The following is an 18,345-nucleotide window of genomic DNA, read 5'->3' on the forward strand; positions in this document are numbered from 1 at the left end:
AAGAACTTAGATAAAATACTTTATTAAAAATTCTTTTTTTTTTTTATCAACAAGATCTGTGATGTTTACTAAAGATGTCAAATTTTTGTATAAAGATACAGAAAACAAAAACTTATAGTATGGTAACTGATATTCACTTTGGAGTCACATGATTAATTGAATTATACAAGATCGTAATGAGAAGGTTAAGGATTTTTTGTTTGTGTTGTTAGCTGTATTTTTAAATCAACTTTATGAAAAGAAAATGGCCAAGTACTCTAAGTATTGAACTAAATGTCAGTACCTGACCATAAACAGCCAGTAAAGCTTTGTTTTGTTAGGTTTTGACTTGATAGTGTATTTTTAAATTAGTCTTATGAAATGAATAACATCATTTGTATGTACAAGCAGGTAGGAAATATTTTAGAACAAATTACATGTACCTCATTGTAGCAAAGCTACTTCATATGGCCATGACTAACAAACAAAGACTGTAAATTGGTCTGCAAAAATGTTTATTTTCAAACATAGAAAGTACAAAAGTAAACTTCCAATTAAAGATTATGTGGACACTTTTAACACACTTGTCATCAAAGGGCTATTTTGTTCACAGTTTCTCAACATTTTAGGTGCTTATTATTATTTAGGTTTAATTGACTCTTTGTTCATAAAGATAACAGTGTATATTATACTTGGGAGCATATTATGTTTGAAAAACTGTGGAAAAAAGTTGTTCCTAATTAACTATGACTGTTGGAAAATTATAGTTATCAACACTAAAATGATGTAAAATAATTAATTAATACACTAGTGATTGAAAAACCAACCAATCCTGTAAATAATATGAAGTTCAACAACTAGACTGATAATAATGGCAAAGTAAATAATCTGTCAACAGTACAGACTACAACACTTAACAACTGACACAGACTAATGGTAAAGTGATGCTCAACTGAGACTCATGGCAAACTAAATAATCATATCCATTGTAAGTATCAGTATTAAATGTTTTAATATTATTATGGTTTAAAAGATTATTTACTTATTTAATAATTAAACATTTTAAATATTGTTTGCTTCTTCAAGATAAGTTGTATGACAATTATAAAAAAAGTATCTGTCTGGGGACTATCTCATCACAACTTTAAAATTATACATATTTTAAATTTTTTGTTTTGTTGGAATTCTCTTATTGGTACATATTTGTCTCAAAATCCTTATGTGTATATTTTTTTATGGGTGGGTGGGTTAAAAATTAAATACTAAGAATAAAATATTATGAAAAACTGAAAAATTTCAACATCAACAAAATTATTACAAAAAGTCTTTAAAGTATTTTTTAGCATTAAAGTTGTAATTTATAAATTCTTACATGGGGTACTTTGTTCTCTAGAATACAAATATTTTTACAGTATTATTTCCATACAGTAAGTAAATATTACTTTAGTAATACTGTTGGGCATTCATCATCATTTCTGGAACCATTTTCAAATTTAAGGATGATAAAACGTACTATACTGCTAATGTTAATTGGAATTGCTAATAAAAAAAAAAGTTATAACTGTTTCTTGTTTAACAACTTATAAATAGTATTTACTCTTAAAAGCCAATATGCTGAACCAGCATGAAAAGTCTTACCTGTGTTCTTAATATCCTAAGCTGAACTATACTGTCATTGTCTTCTTCCTTACTCTTTTCTGTAGACAACTGCAACCGGCCTATTAGATTAACCTTGCCTCTCCTCTGAACTTTACCATTCTTACTAGTTTAAAAAGAAAGTTCATTTTAGAATATTTTACACAAAAAATTAATTAATTTCAACATAAAAATATGTTACTGAAAAAAACATGTTAACATTTATCTTGAAAATTGGTGAACTTATAGACATATCAGTTTTTTTTTTTAAATTATGGAAACTGTTTCTAGCTATTAAGACATAACAAAACATAAGCATAATTATGTACATAAAAATATTATTTCAACTCTTTTACCTTTAGTATATCATTACATACTGAGTAACTTGGTAATAAAATACTGTAATTTTTTTCCTATTCACATAAATAACTTTTAGTTTATCATTCTGGAGTACAGCTTATATCCTCACAATGACTAAATGCCATTTTTAATGATTGATTTTTTGAGTGCTTTATCTAGACAGTTTGCAAACAAATTTAATTTACTTGTTTATAATGAAGTTTGGTTAACATCTTTCATACATATTTTAACTAAAATTGAGTCCAAAAATAAAAGTATTGTGCAGATAATTTTGGTTTCACAAACACAGTCCTCACACCTACCTCTTTTAAATTGAGTTATACAATTAACCCAATCACTACTCAATACTAACATTTTGCATAGTCTATGCAAGTCTTGCCATATATATTTCCAACAATAAAATTAGTGGATGAAATTGTTTGAAACTTCATTACTAAACATACACAATAACTGTATTTTTATTTCAGGTTATTGCTTTACTGCAGCCACACTTTTATTTATTGTGCTGAATAAATTGTGAGGTTAGAAGCGTGAATATCATACATTTGCCATAAATTATAACAGCTGTTAGGGGTCACTTTCATTCAGTCCAGCACAGATGCATTTGAATATTGCTGTAGATATGAATGTATGTAACAGTTTCCCATAACAGGTGGTTTGAATAATATTGCCTGACCCTTGTTAAATGATACATCATGTTGCAAGAGGTTACCAAAGGTTACAGACTCCATAAATTAAAAACAAAATCACTTTACAGAACTCAAAAGATTAGTCCTTCTCACATTCCTCTCATTATAGGCAAGATTTATTTGGAATTTGAAACTTAAGCTTTTCAGTGTATTGAAATTCCAACTGTGAATGTCACAGCTTCCCCTGTATTATTGAGACAAATGTATTTAGTCTGTTTCACAACAAATATACAGGTTTTATAGTTGTCACTTGTACACTGAGCTTTAAACCCTTTGCAAAATATCAGAATAAGCTCCATATATGTCTGTTGGACTGTTTTAATTATAAACAGCAAAAACAGAAGTGTGGGCCTTACCCCAAACAGAGTAAGAAGGAAAAATTAAAAATATAAAATCCTTATGTGGTACTAGTAGAATGTACACATCACACAAGGTTATCATTCCAAATGCTAAACTATATTTTTATTATGACCTAAATATAAAATTACACCAAAATTATTAAACTCAAAACCACTAATTAAAATACAAAAGGATATAAAAATGGCATACTCTTCCAATTCAAACTGCTAAGCCTAATTCAAGAAAAGATCATGCACTCGCTACTTGATAAATCTTAACCTAACATTCATGGATCAATTTATTTCCTAAAAATGTATCTATTTTGCATTGATTTTTCACCATAATAATTAATATAGATAGATATAATATAGCATGATTTAAGCTACTATGGAAAAACAATAAAAGTCACATACATCCCATGATGTTTTTTACAGAAGCAAATTTTCTAAGGCTTATAAAAAGTAGTATTGACCACTACCAAATACGAACTCAACATAAAATGAGAGTTAGAATAATAAGCACCACCATGCTCATGTTGTAAAATACAGAAAGCAGCATTTCATCACATGCTTTGGTTATCATCTTATGATTTGTCAAATGTGAAATACAGCAATTGGAATAACATGGTACTGAAGTGACACCTTCATCTGGGATTGGCTAAGATTTTAGAACTGAGGTTTAACATGTCTAGATGCTGATTTATAAAGAAAACAGAATAAAAAAGGTTTAGATACCAATCATAGCTGGTAGAACCAGTACTAAAGTGCAAGAAAATTTTTTTTATAATATTTAAACTATTTTTCTTAGAGAGTGCTTTTTTGTAGTGTCAATCATATTTTGGTATTTTTTTAGATTAAATTTCTCTTCAAAAATTCATTGAACAATATAATATAGCACAAATAATTGAATGTTATGCTACTATTTACAAAAACAAAACATGAAATTCAATAAAAGATAAGTTCTCTATAAGTTTCTCAATTCAAAAAATGTAATTTTGACCACATGATAAGACAAAATGGCTCCAGTAGGTAAGGGATTAAGTATTTAATTTAAAATTACTTCCATCTATGAAGGTTATAAAACAGTGCTAAGACCAAAAGTAAAAATTAAATTTTCCTCATGGTAACTAAAATGCATGATGGAGGTTTCCCTTACTAATTAACCTTTATTGGAGGCAAAGCATCACAAGACACTGACATATGGGGCTTGTGCCCTGATTCTATTTGGCAGGACCTCAAATCCCCAGATGGTGTCTTGAAAAATCAGAAGAGAAAACTATAATCTGTATAATGCTGAAAATTCCTGAGCTACGAATATTTTAAGCACCTAATGACACCTCTAATTGGGTGTTTACATCCAGTAATTTATCTACTATATACGTAATTATGTTGGTTTTTTTCCCATAACTAAAGCCTTCTATTTATTATTCAACCATCATCTGTACTCCTTCATAATTCATTGTAATCCTGTTAACCAAAGAAAATGTTTTAACAAATGTTGAGAAATGAGCAGCATTAAAAAAGCTTTCTATCTTTGAGGTGTATGAGTAAACTCTGAAAACTTAAAATTAGTTTTAAATGTGTTTAACTGCTAAGTGCACAAAACATTTTCATGCCTATAGACAATCAATTTAGATTGTACTCATAAAATATCAAAATTACAAACTTCAGTCAACAGAATTTTGCCTTAGCACATGAAAAGACTAAACAATAATCTTTCTAACAATGTAAGCTTGGTTGAGATCTATGTTATATATTGCTTCTTGCAGTTTAGCACAGAATGAACTTGTGAAAATATGTTTCAAGCTTGATAAAATCAAATATTCAGTGATGTACAAGGAAACATGACAGACTCACCATACATATTTCAAACATATTTATAATAATATTTGTATCATAATGCTAGTAGTTAGTAAGTATGTTTTTTCTCGCTGTTCAGAACATTATTAGAAAGATCCTTGTAACAAAATTACTAGTTCTGCAATAATCAGTCCATAGGTCTTATGTAATGAAGTAGACAGAGACAAACCAGACAACAATATTTTACTTACCTTTAATTCATTATAATTATGAAGCAAAATAAACTTAAAATATTTGCCCCAACAGAAAAAAATGTTCACCTTTTAGAAGTTCTTAGGTCATGGGGTATTGTAATTTTTTATTTACGTTAATTTCTTGAACCTATGTGTTTTCCTAACATTGTGATTATATTTTATTAGATTTTGTTGAAAATGTAACTGAGAAATTATTCATTCATTGTAGGATATAGTTAACTAGCATTTTCTTTATTCATTTCAATATTATGAACACTGCAAGCAGTGCATGTGTCATAACAATATTTCTACAATGATTTCATAAAGTGAGGAATATTGACTCCAATAAATATTTTCTCCGATTTTAAAACTTTGTACTCTAAATTTTCCCCATTTTGAAAATATGGTCTCTTCCCAAAACATGTAGATTAATCAGTGATATTACATCACTGTCTTGCTGAAGCTAAAAATATATTATAAAAATATGTTTTTCAAACTAATGACTGACCTGAGTTGGCAAGATAAGTATTTTATCAATCTCTGAGGGTCTGAACATCATTTATGATCTTTTCATTGTTTTATTGAAAGTTAAAATCAATCCCTTTTGTAACATGTATATACTTTTTTAAGGGTACAATATTTCTTAAATACTGAACATTTTCCTTCATATGTACTTCAAATTATGAGTCTGCCAAAACAGAAGGGGTTGCTAACTAAAGAAAAAAGTTTATCATATCAAGAAACTCCTATTCTACTTTTCTTGTCTATCTACCACTTTAGAGCTTGCTTAAGTAGGTGACAGCAACAGAAGCAGATGACAGGTGTTACAGCTCTTCAACAGTTCCAAAGTAAACAGTTTAACTTTACAATAAAAATTTATTTAGCTGAACATTATGAAGGTATAAAAGTATCAGTTACCAAACAATAAGAAGTATTAAAAGAAGAATAAAGAGAAAAAAACATGATATCCATTCTGAGAACCTGAAACTCATTTTAAAATAATGTTCATACTTTCAAAACTAACTGCAATACTATTCAAAGTTAACTAATTCAAGTAGCACTTTGACTATTTAACAGTTGTAAACTATCCTTGAATCAAAAGAGGTTTTCAACTGTGTCACTTTGTTCTTGAATATCCAACACACACAAAAATATTAATAACTTAATTTCTGTTGAAAAACTATCACCAGTTCAGCATAAAAAGTTCAGTTTCAAAAAATATCAATTAGAATAAGTTCAAGGCTGTTGCATGCATAGATTATTCATCCTGAGCTACTGCAAATAATGAATTATTTACTGTACTTACATTACAGCAAACTCTTGATTAACCCAGAACACAGTGCTGTCTATAAAGTCCTTTGGAGATTTTGCCTCAGGTTCACTAAGTAATACTTGCCGCTTTAACTTAGGAAATGCAACAAGAGACTAAAATAAAAATCATATTGATTACTAGGTGTATTTATTCCCATCAATAAGTTTACATACATATACAGTATAACTAAATATATGCAATCAAAATGCTAATTTTTCAACTTGGGAAATGCAAAATGCTACTTACAAAATTTTATTATTAGTGCTTCAGAACACACAATTTACTTAAATGAAAATCATACTTCTTTTCATTAGGTAACTTTCTCATTACTCCAGCTGTATCATGCACCACTTCCAATCCAAGTATTCTTCACCCATGTGTGAAATGTGTAAGATATAAAGGCAGAAAATGAGAATAGCACATCCATGTGAGAGAAAGTGTGGCACAAAAGTGATCTTAGGTACAAAAAGATATTATAACTCAATCTCACAATGAGAATGATGGGTAAATAAAAATGGAACCTTGGGTGTAGAGTGGATAGAGCATGGTGAGCTGTACTTGGTAAGTTAAATACATCCAAAATCCTCTCACAGGATACTGACATCTGCACAAGGGTAGAATGATTATCATACCATTTTCACCTCACAACCAGGAACTCAGGATTTAGAACCACTCTGATTCCTGGATATGAATCAAGGTCTAGAGCTCTGAGATATTGATTTAGGAACTTGATATCTGATATCAAAAGGAAGTCTATGACATGTAATCAACTCCCCTAAAAGTGGAACGGGCCGGGACTATCCGAATGGCAATAACATTCCTGTTGTAAGAGGATGAGGGATAGAAAAGGACAGAACTGTGACAATCCTATGAACCACTGCTGTGACCCACAAAACAGTTTGAGGAAATCGAAGGAAGACAGACAGACAATCCTACACCTCTGTGAGGACTTATGGTTATTGGTTCACTTGAAATCAAAAACTGCTTGTGAAATATTGACATCCATACTTGGGTAGGCTGAGGGCTCCCAGCTGAAGGGGTAAACTGCATTAAGTCTCACTCCATTGTATTGGTTATTAATGACAAGATATTATGTCATCAACATATGCAGAACATCACTGCTATACTCTGTAAATGAATGGTTATTGGATGGAGCCCATTCAGCAGGGTGTTTCCTTGGTCAGCTACCCTAGTGGCTTGGAAATGGAAAGTGGCAAGGGGAAGAAAGGAGAGTGAAAATGTGTTGGAGAGTCTGAAGGAACATCATCACTAGATATGGTGCAATGGGAGACCACAAAACCTTATTCTGAAAAGCAAACCATATTAAGTTATTTGCTCCAGGCATGGTAGAGATGGGCAACAATCCCTTTCTACTTTACTCAAGAAGTCCATGAGTCCAGGACAGGCATGTTTATGATGTAAAATATCAAGAGGTTATTTGTCTGTCAGCTATCTGGTGAAACACCCCATCTCAACAGTGAGTGTGGAAAGCCATGGAAGATAAAGCACGAGTCAAAATGGCTGGACAGTGAGGATTTATATTTTAAAAATTACATGGTCAGGCATCATTTGCCACTGCATAGAATCCATATGAGAAAAGCCAAGGAAAGAATGAAAGTTTGAATACAAATGTACAAGATAGAGTCACACTGAAGTTGGAAGAATGGCCACAAGTGGTAGATGAAACCTAGATGAAGAAGAAAACATGATATGATGGAGTTTGTGAGAGATGAATATACTGGGAGTGGTCCACATGCCTAACTGCAGAATATTCTCCACTAGACAATGATGGTAAGAAACAAGGGAGAAAGTGAGTGTTGTATCAGATGAGAGGACACCTGGAACAAAGGCCAGGAAGAAACCAGACCAAATTAATCAAATGCAGACACAATTAGTAAGGATAAAAGATGAGATATCATGAAGGAAGGAGGATTGCCAGGAGATGAAGGTTCAGGATCATGTACCTCAAAAGGAAGCAGTATGGGCTATATAACAATGAAAATCCCTGACATGACCAGATCTAGATAAGGTATAGGATAAGGCTGTCCAATATTAGGAAAGTGAGGAGACCAAAGACCCAGGTGAGAAATTCCACCACACAAGTAATGGTAAGCTTGTCAGTGGGAAACCCCATGGTTGTAGGTAGATCAACTACGGAATACCTCCATGGAAAATGGAGAGATTGAACTAGATAACAAAGAAACAATTTGACATGTGAAACTGGATCTTCTTGCAAAGAACTGGACAAAAGCCAGGTGTGAAGATGCAGGACTTGACTGTTGGGATGTACAACAATAAGGAACAATCAGAAGAATCCAACAAGTAGTAGAGTGGACAAGAGAAATCACCTCATGAAGTAATCAAATGTGTGTGCACATAAAGTTGCTTGTGCAACCCTGCTGAAAGCATCGACTGCCAGAACCTGTGAATGAGGTACAAGCAACCAAAGGAGAGGTAACTTCATGTTGAGGCCTGTAGCAAAAGCATCCACATGGGGAGAACTCCCACCAGTGGCAAAGACCCCTAAAAAAGAGGGGTCTTACTGTTGTGTGTTTTATGCACATTCATTAAAATAATGTAAATTATCGTCAGCACGTTTTACAATTTCAAAATAGCATTTATAGTAATTTCAATGATGTTTAAAGATTTGTTGTTTTTAAATTCATACTTTAAACACTTGTTTATTTTATGTTTTTAGTATTATTGCATATCAAAATGAAAATGGAGGATGGTGTAAAAGTGAACAATTTTCGGATGCAAGTTGTCAAAATGTGTTTAATTTAACATGCTTCACTATGTTTATTACAGATTTCATAAACTGGCATTTTATACCAATTTATTCACTGTTTCATAATTATTGCCAACATCATATATACATACTCATTCGATATGCAAAATTAAAATATAAATAATTATCCTCTCTCTATTTACAAACACATGGACACCCCATTTACTGAGTGCAAAATGAGTGCCTGGACACACAAAAAAAGATACAAAATCAAAGCCTCCATCAAATATTATTTGAAAGCACATGTAAACAGGTTCATTCTGTCAGAATATGAAAAATCATAACCAGGGGTCAACAAAATAGAAAGTTAGATTTAAATAATTATTAAATTTTGCTTTGTTGTGCAAAACTAAATCAACAGTCAAGAGAAATTACTTTTAAAGCCTCTCACTCTCAACTGTTGGGTTAGCCTGAGAAAAGTCACGAAAAACAAGCATTTAAAAATATTCTGTCAAAATATCATAGACGAAGATTCTGGTTGCCATACATCTAGTACAGTTGATGAGTTCTCTTTCCAGACAATAATCCTAAATATGTTATATCCCTGATCAGAAATTCTTATGGAGTATATAAAAATGTGATAAAAACTTGTCCAGTTAAATTTTGATTCTTTTTTTCTTTTTAATCACATTTATCAAACATAATTTAAATTCTCCTTTCCAATTTCTCTTGCTTTCATATAAAATATGCTCAGGATACTAATAACTTGAACTTGTTGTATTTTGACCTCACAGGTCTTGTTTATTAGTATTTAAAACCAGTACTGTATAAAAAGTCAGAACTTTATATCTTGTACACACAACTTCTATCTAATAAAAGGAAATTTCATGTTGTGTTTTTCAACTAATATGTTCTACAAAGCAATGAAGATTTAAAACTCACCCAAAGTGTCCTCCTCAGTTCAGCCTCTGGAAGTTCTGTAGCTAGTCGCAAATTTTCAAAAGAGATTCTGTCATGCTGTCTTTGATTCCAGGCAAACAAAACAGCCATTTGGAAGGTTGTCACATCTAAATCAAACTTTCCTACTTGATTACTAAATGTGATCTAATGAGAAAAAAAAATAAAAATTTCAAGATTTTTAATTCATACACAAATACATCTAATGCAAAAGCATGCTGTTCCTAAAATTAACATTTAATCATACACTTACTGTTCCATTAGACATATGATGGTACCATTGGAGTTTTCTACCACTGTGTTTTCTACGATAAAAATCCTCCACTTCAGGGATGAAATCTTCTAATTCTAGAGGTAAAGAAACTTGGACTCTCTCACTCCCCCTGGCCCATGCCCCAGCATTCAGGATTTTAATGTTTATAGAATCTGAGAAAAAAACAGACCACTTTTAGACTTATAAGCAAAGTATGTTTTGAAAAGAAAACCTGATAATAAAATAAAGAAGCATTAGAATACTGTAACTACATGTACAGATTTACATAATCATCACAATAGAACAATCAACCTTTTGTTTCAGCATAGATATTCCCAGAAGACTTTGCTATTCGACCTAGAAATATTTACAGGTAGACTGCAAAACTTATTTTTAAAATAATTTTTGTTGTTTGTGTAAAACATTTTGTCCAAAACTCCTTTGAAAGTCATTTTGAAGGTTTAAAGATCAACAGAGATTCACAAGCAATTTTGAAAATGACTAAATATGTGTGTGACCATGACTACAAATATGACCCTGACTCACACATTTAGTTTGGGTTTAACAAGAATCGAAACTAGGCTTCACTTAAAACTAATAGGCTACCGGCATAGCAAAAAAAATGTCTCTCTTAAAGAAATGTTGGAGACCCTTATTTTAGTAAGATAACTAATTGTATTCAGTCCATAGATATTTTTTTGAGACTCATGGTGTGGGTGAAAATTCGACAATAAAATAAACAAAAATTGTTTTTATGCATTAACAGTCTTATATTTCTTTGTGACAAGCTTTTAAGAAACATAATGTAGCCTTTTTTTGGCTTAAATAACTGACTGCATTGATTTTACACATAAGGATAACATCTTGCATGTTCCTCACCTACAAATTTGAAATGAAGAGTTAGCCACTTACCCTTGAAAAAGAATTGCAGAGTAGTAGGCTCAAGTTTATTGCATAGAAAAATAAATTTGCAATTGTACATAAACCTGCACTTATTTATTTTGTGTTCAATTCCAATTGATGTGACACGTAACATTCTACTTGTATTAAGTTACACATTTGAAAGCTAAATCAATGTCTAATCACTTTCATTCCAAATAAAGTAAGAAAGAGTACAAGATTTTTCTTACCTGCAAGACTTCCTTTACTATTTCGATGTGTGTCTTTAAACTGTTGATTTAAATCCTCACTAACTTTTACATCTTGAAACATTCTGGCAAGCTTGTTGACATAATCAGCAGGCATTCCAACGTCCTACATTAAAAAAGAAGAGCATTAAGAGAACATCTGAGTCATAAGGGAAAACTTTCTCTTGCATAAATGAATTTTTAGTTAAGAAAACTAAAATTAAACTGCCCTTCACAGTTTTTCGTTTTATACTGTGCAATCTGTAGGCTTAAAAATACAAAAATTATGGTGTTTCATTAATCTAAATAAAATCTGGCAACTTGAACTTTGTTGTGTTTTTTCTCTTCAAAAATCAATCATAATATAATGCTATTTACTGTACATTTTATTTATTTTTGTACCTTCCAACATTTGTTTTATCAAAAATATTAGTTTGTTGATCTTGAAAACTTTATTGGTTGTTTATTCCAAATTATTTACAGATTTCCTCTATATGTTTACAAGAGAATCAATTGTAACTGAATGTGTAATGTATTTCACACCAGTAAGAATTTCATGACTTGTAATCTGTTATTACAGTGCTTGGTGTCAGAATAACGTACATACAAAAAATGCTAGTTGTTAAAATACTTAGATAGAAAAGTAGAAAGTGTATTTACTTCAACAGTTTACTTGTACCCTTCTGACATATACCCAGTATATGTTTTTGAACACAAATAATTGCTGACCTGGTATAAGATGCCAAAATATAAGTTAATAAACTTTTCAATCATTAATTATGTTACTTTTTAAACTAGTTTAAAACTATGTATCTTGGCAGCAGTTGAAAGAAAGGCATAATAAAATTTTATTGAGAATATATTATGTAGAACGAGGTAATCTTCAGCATATTCACGATAAGTTGAATCAGGGTGTGCAGAAAAAAACCTGAAAACTCTTTTTAATAGATGCTCAAACATTCAGTACTATTATAAAGTATACAAACAATAGCTTCAACTGCTAAAGTTATGGAAAATTAATATGCAATATCATGATTAACAATTATCTCAATGTGCCTACAAGCTGGGTACTCTTACCACTCTTATCAGATATACTTTAAGAGCCACAAAGATAAAGAATACAAACCTTAAAATTTCCAAAAATGAAGAGCAATTTTCAAATAACAATGTCAACTGTTCCTCTTACAGATTACTCACTGTTTATGAAGCACTATTAATATCACTAAAACCAAACACCTACACTGCATACTTGATATTTTTTGCTTTTGTGATTTTATTGTTATACTTGATTTGCTACATTCAACTATAGATATAAAACACAGATGTTAAATTTATGTGTTAAACTATTTAATATGATTCAGTACAACATGAGGACTTGCTAAAATCCATGCTTAAAATTAAAATGGACTTGAAATCTTCACTCCATTAAAGCCATGTAAATCCTGTTTATGAGTTCTTAGAATACTGAACACTTTTGTCTGTCATAGATTTTATCATAAAAATCTTGAAAAAAAATAAAACTTCACCAAAATATACGATTTTACAAAAGGCAATTTTTGTTGTTGTTATAGTGAACTTTTTGTATTTGAAGTCATGAAAACCACAGAATAAAAATAACCAGCATTTTAAATTCCGTGAGCAACATGTATTGTTCAAACATTGATGAAAGTATATTCTAGGATTTTTTGATTATCTAAAAATTATTTAATACATCTTGCCTTTTTACTTATAGCTTTAAAGCTGGTTAGTCATTTAACAATATACTTATGGACAATAACAAGAACAAAACATGCTCACATTGTACACAGCAATATTAAGATTACTTAACAAAGTTGTCTAGTTGTTTTTGCATTGGTTTCTTATTGCATTTTAAAAAAAAGTAAAACATTTTCTGATTGGAAATTCAAATCAATTTTATAAAAAGTTTTCAATAAGATGAATACAATTTCTTGAGCACAATAAACAAACAAATGAGAATTAATCATATTTAAAAGTTCTGATTTTGTTTACTACAGGTTAAAAAAGATTAAATTGTAAAGTGACAAAATATTTTAAGCAAAACACAAAAGCTAAACATAAAATTCAAAGTAATTATTTTAAAAAACAAGTATTCTGTTTATAGAATTTATTTTTTTCCTATACAGAAATCCACAAAATGAAACAATTTTTTATAGTACAACTCTTTTTTAGTCATTATAACAGCTATAAAATTATTTAATTAGAAATTATCAAACATATCTGTAAGTAATCAAATTAGAATTCAGTAATATTTCTACTTTATTACAAAGATAAATATGACTCACTCTCAACCACTCCACCATGTTCTCTTCTTTTTCATTATCGGCTGATGAGTCTAACACTAGTCGACGAGTCAGGTGAGCTTTATGGTACCTCATGAACACATCCTTGTTTTGGACATACTTTAGAACCAAGAGCTTTATCACAGTAAAATAAATAAATCATTACATTAGTAAAATATTTTTAAAGAAATATTTTGTATATAAATATCTCTGCACTGTTCCTATCATGAGTATCAGAACCCAGGTTTTAGTGGTATGAACCTTCAGGTTTAACCTTGAGCCAATGGAGTGTAATACCAATAAACAAATCTCACAGACATATGATATGGACTCCACTTGTTAATTGTGTACCATTTAGACGACTAATTAGAAAGCTCATATATTTATTATCTTCTCAAAGCAGTATTATGGATTTGTATTAATTACCATAAACATCTCCTGGAGTTATTTCACTTTTAGTGCTCATCAAATACATACTAAAATTATTATAATACCAGATATTTTTGATAATTAAAAAATATAACATCTTTTTATTTATTATTATAATTATTTATAAACTATGAAGAAAATAACAGATATTTATTCTACATATTCACTATTAATTTGTAAATGTTTCATAAAACAGCAACTACAAAAATTAACAGAATAACCTGAACAACATAAAACTAAAAACTACAGTTAATACTATAAATTAACCCTTTTGCTACGAGTTAGGTATAATATACACAGGTTCATCTACACATTTGTGCATGTTAAGTATTTGCACTATAACTATTGATACAGTATGTGTATCTACACAAAATTTGGTAGACGTTTAGTATAAGTTAATAAAATATTTTTACTAAAGATTTGTTTGTGAAAACAGTCTTTTTCATTACTTGTCTGAGAGCAAAGTGATTTCATTTCATGATTAAAAATACTATTCTTTATCCCCAAAATCTCAAATATTATTTACTTAATGTCTAAAACTTCCTAAACACATTTCAAATCTTTGTTTTCAATAAGACTTTATATTTTATTTTCTATACTCTAACTTTGTGGGATCTGTCACTTGACAAACATTGCAACCATCATAAAAAAATTAGGAATAAATATAAACTATGCTTTTTTTGTGCTAGAATAACTACATATCATAACACAAAAATATAAATGTTTAGTCTAACTAGCTTAAGACTCATAATGCTATATAATTATATATATATATATTTATTATTTTTTATTATATTGACCTACTAATCATTACATAACTTGCATGGATGCAGCGTAAGTGCACTCATGTTACGTATCCAGTAATACAGAACTGACCTTTAGTATTCCCTATCTTGGCTATTTTTTAGGTTTAATAATTTATTTTCTTAAAATATAGAACAATAAATCAAAAAGTACAGAAAACAATCATCTCTTCTCGCTACGACCTTTGTACTTTGTTGCTGCTGCACATAGGTTGCTAAGCCTTTTAAAATTTCGCACATTGAAGACACCAAAATAAATTTTTTTTTATGTTTTGTATATGAAGTTAAATAACCAGAAAAGTCATAAATAATTACACTGATACCATAGAATTCCATTATAATTTATCAAGTTTAGTAACTAAAATGTATTTAGCTTTAAAAAAATATGAAACTTCAAGCATGTTAAAGACACAATCTACCTCATTGAAATCTTCGATTGAAAGGACATGGTAGCCTTTCAAAGATTAAAATGACTGAGAAAACCCCTCTGGGGACATTCTAAGCAGTTGATTGGTTATTAATGTGTTATTTACAGTAGTAAAAGTATATAAGGGACCATTTCAAAACAATGTAAATAGCCATCATGTTTGATTCAGTACATAAACCATATCTCAGCAAACTAAAAAGACATGAGGTTCTTATTTTATATTCTAGCTTGTTGATATTAGTAATTTGAATTTCTAATCTGTGTTCTGACATCAAAAAACATCTAATTTTAAATAGTTCAGTATTCAACATACTATATGACTCACTAAAATCTATATTTAGATGTGTTCTTTTAATATTTACTTTTCAATTAAGAAATTAACTCTTACATAATATTAATATTTGGATTATAATCTGCAATATGATACCAAACTTACTGACATACATTCATAAAATAGTAGTTCAATAAAGTTCTGAATGCAAGTCAACAAATACGATGACATGACCATTGTCCTGTGAAACACAGCAAAAGGGTTAAACTTAAAAAAAGAAGCCTATTTCTGATAAACTTACTGGAAACATATTTATGTTTTACAGCTTGTATGCAAATTGCATATATTACTATAGTGTAAAAGTTGCCACCAAGTACGAGTGAGAAAAATGTTCTGTGTCTACACATCTTATAAGATTATGGAAAAAAAAATTAATGCATGTGTAAGTACTTTCAGGTATGTCAATAACTTTATTGGTAACAATAATGCTTCCAATAATCAGAGAAAGGACAGAAAATGATATACAGAGCTAAATAACTTTCACACAAGAACATCAAGCAATTCCTTATAATATATATTAACACAACTGTATTTTAACAGAATGTGCACAAGATATTAAAACTCTCCTAGGCTTGAAGATAGCTCAGCATTAAGAGAAAATCTGGATCAGAAAAAAAGAGTTAACCACTATACAGAAACCAAAACAAGATTATATTTCCCAGACCATGAATCTATAAATATCTTTCTTGATTGTAAGTAAAAATAATTTTACAAAACCTACACTACACAGTGAACATGTCATTATAGAATTAAGCAGCAACAAATAGGGCTAACAAATAACAAGCTGTACATAACAACAGCAGAAACTTTACATGAAATGTCTGACTGTATAAACTAGATGGAAAAGAAAAACTTAGCATGTTGCATATAAACACATACCTGCTTTCATAATCTCTGTATACTTCTGAACCTGCTACAAAAAATCTAGAAAACTTTCTTACGAAAAAAAAACCAAAAACTATGTGAGATAACGAAGAATTGTTGTTTGTTGTTAAGCATAAAGCTACACTAAGGGCTATCTGAGCTCTATCCACCATGGGTATCGAAACCTGGCTTCTAGCAGTGTAAGTCCACAGACATACCACTGTTCCAGTGGAGGTTGATTAAGATCAACTCAATAATTAAAACATTGAATACCTAATAATTTAGTTTTTACTTACCACCTCCTTTAATTTAGCTTCAATTTCATCTGACGTTAGTTTTCTACTAAGAGGAGTCTTCCTGAGTAACATATCACAGTAATTGGCTAACAGTTCTGGACAACGGGATTCAGGTTGTGTCTTATTGCCCACACTGAACAAAGCCAAAGATTATATCCAGGAAATTAATTTACAGATATCATTCTATAAATTTGCAACATACAGAAGTTGTTAACTTAACAAAATGAATAATTTTTCTTATCAAGAAAAAAAATTCAGCTTTTCAGAAGAACCAAAATTTGAAAGATATATATTTTCTTTTCAAATTTTCTTGCATTGACAGTTTCAAACAACACTTCAGTTCTGAATAGAAAAGGAAAGTTTTCATTTATAAACGTTCTAAATATTCAGAAATAGTTGTCATTAATTCTGTGTTAAAATTGTACATTTTGAATAAAACAGGACCTATGAAAACCACAGAAAAAAGATAACTTAATTGGGCATATAAATATTCTTCTTTACTGTAAAAGCTACAACTTTTAAAGAAATTAAAATATTTGTTTTGCAATTTTTAAGGTTCCTTGTGCAAAATTATTTAAACATTACATTAGAATGCTTCAGTTACTAATTATTTCATTAAAACATTTTAAAAAATATTTTCCAAGAATATTTTAATGGCAAGAAATTGAGATTCATAAATTTTTATGTTTTACTAAATAAGCCCAGTGAGGGTGATATGATTTCATTTCAAGAATATCAATGTGACTTTCATAAATATCTTGGGCAGATCTTCTCTTGCTGACCAATCAGTTTAATGTATTTGCTCAGGAAATTCATGAAAAGCTACTCAAGAGCTCTTTGCTTCAGCTGTTCTTACCTTTGATCAGACATAAAGCAGCTATTTAACATAATAACCTGAACAACATTAAACTAAAAACTACACTTAATACTATAAATTAACACTTCTGCTACAAGTTAGGTATGATATACACAAGTTCATCTACACATTTGCACACGTCAAGTATTTGCACTATAACTATTGACATAAAGTAGCTATTTAACAGAACCCACTCACAACTTTTTAGTTACTTTAATCAAATAGTGGTGTCTCACTGTCATTCTTATAAGACATCTACAGCTCCAAAGAGAGGAGGCAAGATTTTTGCTGCAATAAGATAAAACCATAGACTCATATTCATAGTCCTGTATGCTAAACACTAGCTCATTTGCCCAGTCCAGCTAAATAGTTTATAGAAATTCCCTAACAGGTAAGAAAAGTTAAAAATACAGCAAAACTGTCCAATAGCAGAGGGAAGGGGATTTGTTGATAAAAGTAATAAAGTTTCATTTTACATTTAAATCCTATTCTTGGTACTTTTTAACCCTTGAATAGCTGAAAATATTTCAAAATAACTAAATAAATTATGTGATATTGAAAAACTTTAAAAAATATGAAAATACATCACAAGAAATAATCATATCTAAAGCAAACCAGAAGTAGCTGA

The 18,345-nt window shown here is 30.0% G+C and overlaps 1 protein-coding gene across 1 annotated transcript in view; it reads right to left on the bottom strand.

Moving 5' to 3' along the window:
* The window catches only part of Cul5 (cullin 5), a 48,493-nt gene that overhangs the window by 1,611 nt on the left and 28,537 nt on the right, over positions 1–18,345 (bottom strand). The window contains exons 11-17 of the mRNA XM_076517766.1: positions 16,862–16,994; positions 13,715–13,846; positions 11,415–11,538; positions 10,285–10,457; positions 10,017–10,178; positions 6,341–6,459; positions 1,618–1,741 (exon numbers count right to left, since the gene is read on the bottom strand). Of these exons, the coding sequence (XP_076373881.1) occupies positions 1,618–1,741; positions 6,341–6,459; positions 10,017–10,178; positions 10,285–10,457; positions 11,415–11,538; positions 13,715–13,846; positions 16,862–16,994 (967 nt within the window). The remainder of the gene's footprint in view (positions 1–1,617; positions 1,742–6,340; positions 6,460–10,016; positions 10,179–10,284; positions 10,458–11,414; positions 11,539–13,714; positions 13,847–16,861; positions 16,995–18,345) is intronic.

The sequence above is a fragment of the Tachypleus tridentatus genome, chromosome 8 (assembly GCF_004210375.1).
Source record: "Tachypleus tridentatus isolate NWPU-2018 chromosome 8, ASM421037v1, whole genome shotgun sequence".
Lineage (NCBI taxonomy): Eukaryota > Metazoa > Arthropoda > Merostomata > Xiphosura > Limulidae > Tachypleus > Tachypleus tridentatus.